This window comes from Mastomys coucha, unplaced genomic scaffold (assembly GCF_008632895.1).
Source record: "Mastomys coucha isolate ucsf_1 unplaced genomic scaffold, UCSF_Mcou_1 pScaffold5, whole genome shotgun sequence".
Lineage (NCBI taxonomy): Eukaryota > Metazoa > Chordata > Mammalia > Rodentia > Muridae > Mastomys > Mastomys coucha.
In genome coordinates, this window is record NW_022196911.1 from 100,056,462 (window position 1) to 100,066,294 (window position 9,833).

General features: G+C 44.6%; 1 protein-coding gene across 1 annotated transcript in view; it reads right to left on the reverse strand.

The window, feature by feature from the left end:
• Positions 1–9,484, reverse strand: part of Nsf (N-ethylmaleimide sensitive factor, vesicle fusing ATPase) — a 139,905-nt gene extending 130,421 nt beyond the window's left edge. The window contains exon 1 of the mRNA XM_031354552.1: positions 9,388–9,484. Coding sequence (XP_031210412.1) covers positions 9,388–9,399 — 12 coding nt within the window. The 5' untranslated portion in view covers positions 9,400–9,484. The remainder of the gene's footprint in view (positions 1–9,387) is intronic.
• Between the last annotated feature and the right edge of the window lie 349 nt (positions 9,485–9,833).

Below are 9,833 nucleotides of genomic sequence, written 5' to 3' on the forward strand. Positions count from 1 at the left end.
TTTTTTGCTAGTATATTTTGACTTCTGTGGAGGTTGGTCTTGGGGCTTTTGTTTTGGTTTGGTTTTTGGTATGTTTCTTGGTTTTGTTTGTTTTTTAAGGAGAGTGTAGAGTTTGATATGTGGAGAGGTGAAGAGGATCTGGGAGGAGCTGACAGAGGGGGAAAGCGTGATTAGAATATATTGTATAAAGATTTGGGAGGCAGAGACAGGCAGATCTCTATGTTCGAGACCAACCACTCTGTAGACATTGCAGAGTGAGTTCCAAGACAGCCAGGGCTACACAGAGAACCCTAAATCTCTAAAAAATACTAAAAAATAAATTTATTTTGCTACACCTCTTCAAATCTATCATTATTTCATACACTTGCTCCTCACTCTTAAAGTTTTATTTGTGTAAGCATATTAAGTATATATATAGTTACTATGTGTCTGCTAATTTCAATACCTGAAGCCTTTGGAAATTCCAACTCCCTTTTTTGTTTGTTTGTTGTTTGTTTTTTTTGTAGTTGGTGGTGGTAGTGGTTTGGGTTTTTGTTTGTCTGGTTGGTTGATTGTTTGGTTAGGTTTGTTTTTTGGGTTTGTTTGGTTTTTTTTTTTTCTATTTTGAGACAGGGTCTCACTCTGCAACCTTGGCTGGTTTGGAACTCACTATGTAGACCAGGCCAGGCTTGGACTCAAGCATTCTCAAGAGTTCAAGCCTGCCTCTCCCTATCTATTCACTAAGGACGGGTATGTGCACCTCATCTTGAGGAGGTCAGAGGACAGTCATGCAGCACTCAGTTCAGTTCTCTCCACCATGTAGGCCCCAGGGATGGAACTCCAGTCATCCGGCTTGACGGCCAGTGCCTTAACCCACGGAGCCATGACGTCAGCTCTCTAACCCCTTTCTTTACTGTTTCTGCTGACTTTTCATTTGCGGAGTCTTGTCTGTGTCATTTGTGACTCTGTGCTTATATTTCTTTTGGAAAGTTCCTTTTTAGGAACTTCCTTAGTCCTGAGGTTCTTAGAAGATGATTTCTTTCTTTCTCTTTTTTTTCAAGATAGGGTTTCTCTGTGTAGCCCTGGCTGTCCTGGAACTCACTCTGTAGACCAGGCTGACCTCGAACTCAGAAATCTGCCTGCCTCTGCCTCCCAAGTGCTAGGATTAAAGGTGTGCACCACCACTGCCCGGCTGGAAGATTTCTTCCAAAAAGCCTTCTGCTGGCTGCCCTGGGGCGTGGAGGCACTGTCACTGCTGTGCCTCTTCACACCTAATTATAACCAGGTAGTATGAAATCAGAAGGCCAGACTTCAAGGTGATGCAGTAGGTTAAAAAAAAAAAAAAAATTAAGAGGATTTTGTTTTTGTTTGTTTGACCCTACCCAGCGCCAAAGTGTGACAGGAAATTTCCCTTTCATTTCCTTGGATGGAACAAGTTTATTCCTAGCTGACATTTATTATAAGGTGTATCCCCTGGAGGTACGATCTTTACTAGGGGGATTCTACCAAAACCACCAATGTTTACCTCTGGTCTCCAAGCTTCTCTGGAGGCAAAGGCACGTGGCTTCTAATCCCCACTTGCACATAGATACTCCTTGGCCTGATTACTCCTTAAGTTCTAGCCAGCTACCTGCCTGAATTCAAGTATTTTTTTAAGACTTATTTTTACTGTTATTTATGTGCATGTGTGTGCCACATGTGTACAGGAGTCTGCTAGGGCCAGAAGCGAGCACCAGATTCCCTGGAATGGAGTTACAGGCGCTTGTGAGCTACCTAATATGGATGCTGCCAACCAAACTCGGGTCCTTCAAAAGAAGAGCAGGTGATCATAACCGCTAAGCCATCTCACCAGCCCTGAGCATTTTACCTAGCATTTAAAACTTTTTGTGCGGGAAGAGGCATGGGAGGATCTAATTCAATATAGTATAGGAAATAACTACAACTTCTCAGCTATCTGGAAAACTGAATGCCAGCAGAGGACTTAAGAAGGAGAAAAGGTGACCTTGAAGCTTATAAATATCAAGGTTGCAGATACATTAAAAAAAAAAAAAGACCTTCAACAATTCACAAGGAACCATCTTGGAGAAGTAAGATACTGAGAGTCAACAGTTCTCCACCTTCTCACGAAGCGGAGATACCTGGAGAGTCTGCTGAAGGGGAGGGCTGAGTCTGGAACGCAGCCTGGAACAAGCCTAAGGAGGTCTTCCCTAACCAGTTCTCAGGTGATGCTGACCAAGCTGCTCTGCAGAACACACTGAGAATTGTACTCGGGATACACGGAGTTCAGTGGCTAAGAGCACTGGCTGCTCTTCCAGAGGACCTGAGTTCAATTCCCAGGCACAACTGTCTATAGCTCCAGTTCCAGTGATTTGAGCCCCCTCTTCTGGCTTCCACAGGGATACATGCAATGCACAGAAATATATGCAGACAAAACATATACACATAAAACAACACATTTTTTTTAAAGCTATTGACACACATACAGGCAAACAGGGACTATGGCAGCCTCCACAGGTTCAAGCCAGACAGGTTCTCAGTACTGAGAGAGGGACGTGAACACGGGTTCCCATCCCTAACCAAGAAGCTATTTTCAACTGACATCCATTTGCAAAAGAAAAAACCATATTTCCTCCAATGGAGTCTCAATGGGTGTGTCAACTACACTTATGGGTAGACCCTAAGGCCAACACAAAATGAACTCAATAGTATTTTTGTCTCATAGGGCCTTGTTTGGGCATTGTTTGTTTTACTACCCATTTGCTATATATTATGGTTTCTTATTTTGGGTTTTATGAGTTTTGAGTGGGTTTTATTTGTATGTGTTTTTATTGTTCTTTTTCTTTTAATTATGATTTGTTTTTTTGGTTTGCCTGTTTATTTTCTAAATAGAGAAACAAAGGGTGTAGGGTTAGGTGGGTGGGGAAGATCTGAGGGGAATTGGAGAAAGGAAAACTATGATCAGAATATATTGAATTATTTCTCACACACACATACACAGTAGAACACAAGCAATGTGTATATAGTAATACTCAATATACCACATCATTTAATTTAGCCGACACAAATGAAAGCTTATATTGTTTAACTCACTCTAAACTGTTTTGGAGGCTAAAAAAAAAGACACAATTTATCTATAGGTAGAGAAGAAGAGCAATATTAGAGGCAAGCAATTGTTTACATTTAGTTCTTCGTTATTAACAGTTTGGATAATATAAGAAGCAACAGCATTATTTAGGAGTATCTGATGGCTCAGTTGAGAAGATAACTTAATACTGAACTAGACCTCAAAGGAGCTGGTTTATTCCGCAATAGCTTACTGAGTGTAATGCATCCATTCTAGGCTCCATTCTAAACAAGGGGAACTAAACCTGCTCTTAACACAAAATGTTATCAGTATCATCCCTTAGAACCTGTCTTAGTAATGACAGCTAATTAAAAAGAAAAAGAAAAAAAATCCCCAAGGAGAAGGATCTTTAGATATCCAGAACTTGGTGATAATACTGACATTGGCTGTCAAGTCACATATGAACTCATGTGTTCATAAGCTTTAATACAAAACCCCTTTACCACCAGAGCAAATCCCGCCGGTGCCTCTGTAAAACATCATTGGTCCAGTGATCTCAAAGCCCACTATTATACCTCAATGATTTTCCCATTTTCTCCCGTTTCGCTATTGCAAAATCCACTGACCTCATTCTACAGGAGGCCGAGGATGGAAACACCCTGCATGACTTCTAAAGAGCTGGTGCAATGCTGGGCGGTGGTGGCGCGCGCCTTTAATCCCAGCGCCTGGGAGGCAGGGGCAGGTGGATTTCTGAGTTCGAGGCCAGCCTGGTCTACAGAGTGAGTTCCAGGACAGCCAGGGCTACACAGAGAAACCCTGTCTCAAAAAACAAAAAACAAAACAAAACAAAACAACAACAACAAAAGAGCTGGTGCTGTGTCACTTGCTTCACATGCACAGCGAAAATTTGCAATAAACTAGTATACTTTTTGCCCTAAAACTGGAAACCAACCCCCCACTTTCCCACCCCAAAAAAGATAAATCTGTTTTAAAATTTATTCAGCTGAATTTTATTAGTCTTCGTAGCTATCTATGGAAAACACAGGAGGAAATGCAGGTCAAAGGCAATAGCAATAGAGACAGAATGTAACTTTCTTTGGAAAAAGCAAGGGGGTGAGTTACTCCTAAAATTCACATGGAGATGGCTGAAAATGTAAAATATGGAAAAATAAAGAAGAGCTGGCTGGCCAGGAAAGATGGTTCTGAGGCAGAGTTCCACCCCCAAGACCCACACAGTGGAAGGAGAAAGCAGACTCCTTTGACCTTTGACCTCCACACAAACATGTCCAACCAAACACAGACTCACAAAAACCAAAAGAATGTCATTTTTAAAACGAGGAAGAAGCACACTCCATGAGACACTGAGGAATAATGGAAGAATAAAGTCCAATCTCAGAACCCCGCCCCAACACAGGCAATGGGTCCATGATACTGAGAGAGCATCACAAATCAGTGCAGATAAGGGATGGACTCAATACACATCATGACAACTGTTCTCGCAGATGGAAGGATAAAATTAACTTCATAATTCACACCAAATACAAAAATAAGTTACAGATGAATTAATCACTAAAATAGGTGAAGCAAACAAAACTTATATAGGTCTTTATGACTTCAAAGGAAGCTTTCTTTAAAACGGGCAAATATATCAATAACACCCTGGTCTACAAAGTGAGTTCCAGGACAGCCGGGGCTACAGAGAAACACTGTCTCAAAAAAATCAAAAAAACAAAAACAAAAACAAAAACAAAAAACCAAAAAAAAAAATAAAATAAAAAATAAAACCCAGTAACATTTAAATCTAAGACCTTACAAATAAACGAAGAAAATGATCATCAAGAAACTATCTGTATGGCTCAGCGGTTAAGAGCACCAACTGCGCCGGGCAGTGGTGGCACACGCAGAGGCAGGCAGATTTCTGAGTTTGAGGCCAGCCTGGTCTACAGAGTGAGTTCCAGGACAGCCAGGACTACACAGAGAAACCCTGTCTCGAAAAACCAAAAAGAAAAAGAAAGGGAAAGAAAAGAGCACCAACTGTTCTTCCAGAGGTCCTGAGTTCAATTCCCAGCAACCACATGGTGGCTCACAACCATCTGTCATGGGATCTGATGCCCTCTTCAGGTGTGTCTGAAGACAGCTACAGTTTACTTATGTAAATAAAATAAATAAATCTTTAAAAAAAAAAAAGAAAGAAACTATCTGCAGCTAATAAATCTAAAGCAAGTCCTGCTCTCCTCAAAAGGGAAAACTATACAAATAAATAAAGAAAATATGAATATCCCAACTAAAGAGCGCACAGAAAGCCGTGCAATAATAACGCATGGAGGAACTCTCCACTGATCAACAGGAAAAATGCTCAGCCTCTCTGGTAATCAGGACCAAACAGAAGTCATATCGACGAGATCATTTTGCTTTTCTTATATTAAGTTTAATGTAAGCAACCCAGAGTATGGGTGTTTAGAAGCTGTGTTACAGGGCTATGTGGGGGGGCGGGGGGGAAAGAGGTGGTGGTGGTGGCAGCACAGACCTTTAGTCCCAGCATTTGGAAGCACAGGCAGAGAGATCTCTGTGGATAGGTCAGTCTATTCTACAAAGTGAATTCCAGGCCAGCCTGGGCTACACTGGGAGACTCTGTCTCAAAAACAAAGAAAAAAAACCCCAGCATTACAGCAAGTGTTTAATGTACTACAAATCCAAGCGTATCTAAGGGCTCACCCTCCTGTCAATTAAACATTTTTCTATAGCAAAAGTATATACCTTTGGACAGGTGAGACGGTTTAGCAAGTAAAGGCACCAAGTCGGGTAACCTGAAGCCAAGCCCTGGGCTCACATGGTGGGAGGAGATAACTCAGTTCACAGGTTGTTCTTGAACTCCACGCATGCGCTACAGCACAAATGTGCATGCTCGTAAGTAAATAAATAGATGCAAAAGCAGTAACATACTTTCACCTTTGCACCTTAAGTGCTTGAGAAAAAAATAAATTCATATGTGTTAGTAGTGCTTTAAAGAATTAAATTTTAGGGGCTGGAGAGATGGCTCAGCGGTTAAGAGCACTGGCTGCTCTTCCAGAGATCCTGAGTTCAATTCCCAGCAACCACATGGTGGCTCACAACCATCTGTAATGGAATCTGATGCCTTCTTCTGGGTGTGTCTGGAGACAGCGACAGTGTACTCATATACAATAAATAAATAAATATATCTTTAAAAAAATAAGAATTAAATTTTATTTTTATTGCACTTTTAAAATCTCTTTTTAAATTCTTTTTAAATCTCTACCAAATTGATGCATGAATGCAAGTGTATAAGATAAAGGTAATAAGTAAATATCTAGCATAAATATGTAGCACAGTCTCATAAAGTGAAGGTAAATAATAACTCTAGTGCTTTATTTTTGAGATAGGGTCTTCTCCTATATAGCTCAGGCCAGCCTAGAACTCAGTATGTGCACCAGGCTGGCCTCAAACATAGTGATCCTCCTGCCTCTGTCTCCCAAGCACTGGCATTACAGGTATGTGCCAACACACAGGATACGGCATACTAACACAGTTACGATGAGAAATAGATAAAGCTCTAAGAGAGGAGCACAGGTTTTCAAGGCGATGTAACAAAGTATCCTGACTTACAGCCCGAGATCACAACAAGCTTCCCAAGCGTTCTCTGAGTAGAAGGTAAATGGTTAAGGGCAGAACGTTACAAAGAGAGAGCCCAGCAAAGACCTCGTGGTAAGAGAAACAACTGAAGCTTCAAGGCATTGGAAGGCTTATATAACCCGAGCACAGACAGTGAAAGTGAACAGAGGGAAAACCACGAAGAGCCTTGAACGCCTTGCTAAGCATCTGATCTTCTCCCCAAACTAACCTGGGCTTAAGCAGTAAGGGGGCTCAGGAAGAATAACCAGTGTGAAGGATGGAAGAGGGGCAGAATGCCAAAAGGAGACTACTGGGAAACTTCCTGCAGTTATCCAGACCAGAGAGGGAAAAGGGGGTGGAGACGAGGATGCAGAACGGTAAACTGACCAGGCAGGAGGAGACAGCGAAGGCAGCAGGTGATTTCTAGTATCAAGGATAATGTGAAGCGGCGACACCCCCAAGCCTACCTTTTCTGGGGCCCTGATTAAATCCTTTGTTTAAAAAAAAAATCACTTTTATTTTCTTTAGTGTGCAGGTAGGAAGATAGTGATGAATTAATTGTACAGGGGATGGAGCAGGGGATGTGGCAAGAGGGACTGACAAGAGGGAAGGGAAGGGCTCGGTGGATGAAGCACGTGTTCTGCAAGTGTGAGTGAGGACTAGCGTTCACATCCCCAGAACCATTGGAAAGCAGGTTGGATGGCTCACGTCTGTAATTCTGGGTCTAGAGACTCCGCAGACGCTGGAAAGCTAGCTAGCCTGGCAGAGGCAGGGGGAAACAACAAACAGGGTGGGCGCCAAATCCTAACCTAGCACTGTCCTTTGACGCCATCTATGGCTATGCATGTGCCCCTACCCCACATACACACACACCTCATACCCGCCAGGTTTCCACTGGATGGGTGACAGTGCCATTCAGTGAAAGAAAAACAGAAAAAGTACCAGGTGGGCTTAGATCACAGCTTTGGGTTTAAACGAGAGTTCAAATAGTCTTGAATTAACTTATTTTATTTATTATTTATTTATTTAATTTATTTGAGACTGTCTATATACTCCTGGCTCTCTTGGAACCCACTATGTGAACCAGGCTGGCCTCAAATTGTCAGAGATCCTCCTGTCTCTGCAAGGATCAAATGTGTGCACCCATCCTTGTTCTTTGGTTTCAAATAGACACTTTCACACATCAATTTGGAGTTTAGAGAGCAGTTCTGTAGGGGATGGGTGAGAGCTTGAGAACCTCGGGCACACAGACAGTTGCAGCTTTGGCTCAGAAGGGATTACCTGAGGAGATAAACTAGAGTGTAGGAATTGAATGACAGGGTGGAGGAAGGTGAGTCTGCAATCGAGGTGTGCCAAACAGTAGCGCAGCATCACGGAAGCCATGGAAGAGCCTTCCATTAACGAGGAGATGGGCAACAAGGTCAGATGCTCTGAGACATCAAGTGCAACAAGGACTGAAAAATGGGCATTAATTTTAGGGATGTGTTTCAGTCTGACTGGGGTGGGCCAAGGATGGAGCAGGGGGTGAACAAACAAGAGACAACACCCCAGAATGTGTCACTGTAAAAGGGAAGAGGAAAAGTGACATCTGTGGGGGCAGAGGGAGGGTTTAAGAGACCAGTGCATTCCAGAAGGGCTGATGATTCAGGAGAGGGGCTCCTGAGGAGGCAAAAATAGACCTTGGAATACAGTTAGAAGGGCTAGCTTGAGATAAAAGGGGGGCTATGAGAAAAGGAAGAGAAAGAGATGGGACTAGACTGATGACCTCTAAAGTCTCTTCGGGACTCTAGAAGCTCATGAACTACAATTCTCTTTAGTTTGCATATATGCATACATGTATGCAAACTTACTCAAATATTCAGGTGAAAGTGAATCAGCCAAGCACATCGTTAGTCTGTAATGACGCAGTTAATGTCCCCAGGTTTCGAACAGTGTAATCCCCGGGCAGGATCCATCCATCAGAGCTCTTAGCTCTGATGCATACTGCCATAACAGCAGTGACCTGGCCCCATCTCTCCTCGCCAACCTCAATTATACAAGCTTAAGGAGGAAGTCAAATGTGAATCCCTGAAACTACAACACTGCCTGCTGCATTCGAATCGACTGTCATTTAGAAAAACAAAACGTGACACCCCAAATCCATCTGCACTAAAGACATTGCTGCTTCACTCCGACAGTTGATAGGTTTCTCCCCAGGGGATGGTCTGAGTTTAGCCGTAAAAGTAATTTGCAGCACCCCCCTCCTCTTTTCATAACACCATTCATTTAGGAAGAACGAGAAATGGGTTCCCAGTCAGAAAGAGTAGTCTCGCCCTGACTGCAGCAGACTACACCCCGCGGTTATCCGGCAGTGCCACCTCAGAAACCCTCGGAGGAGTGCGGAGGGCACTCAGCGCTCGTCAGAGGGGGGCTCCAGTGGCCACTACCTTCAAGATGCTTGAAGGACGAGAGAAACGAGCCCGGGGGGATGACAAGGGAGGCACGGGAGACCCGGGGGACGAAGAGACAACCCTCGGGGAGGGCAGAGTTTCTGAGCAGAGCTAATCCCCTGCCGCAGCTGCCCTGTCTCGCCTCCAGCCTTGCTCTGACCTCCCTTCCTTCAGCGTTCCCGGGTGCTTAGCCTCGCGCCCCTTCCCCGGAGCCCGCGTGGACCTCGCAGCGGTCGCGACCCCCGGCGATCCGCTGCGAGCCCAGGCTGCCCGGCCGCCACTCACCCGGCCCGCCATCTTCGCGGACACGTCCGGCTCCCAGGTTGCAGCTCCGCACTCTGCTGAGCCCGCCCCCGCCGCGCGCGTGCCCGCCGGCAGCCCGCCCTCGCGCAGGCGCGCAACCGCCCGGAGGCCGCGCCCGCGCCCGGCCGCGTCCCCGGCGCCCTTCCCCATCCCGTGCGCGCGCGCAGGCCGAGCACCGCCATTTTGGCTGAAGACAAGCTGGCCGGCTCAGTGCAACCCGGTTTCCACAAAGCCATGTCAGTTGGCCACGTGGCCTTTAATAGACTCAGCTTTCTGCTTCCAGACCACTTAAACCGGAATGCGCCGAGAAAACCCCGCGTGGTTACTGGCCTTACCCCAAAGGGAAAGTGGGGGTGGGGGAGGCAATAGCTAAAAGCTGGTTCTGAATTCGGATTCTGTTCGAATCCGATCTTTTCTTTGCAGGCACA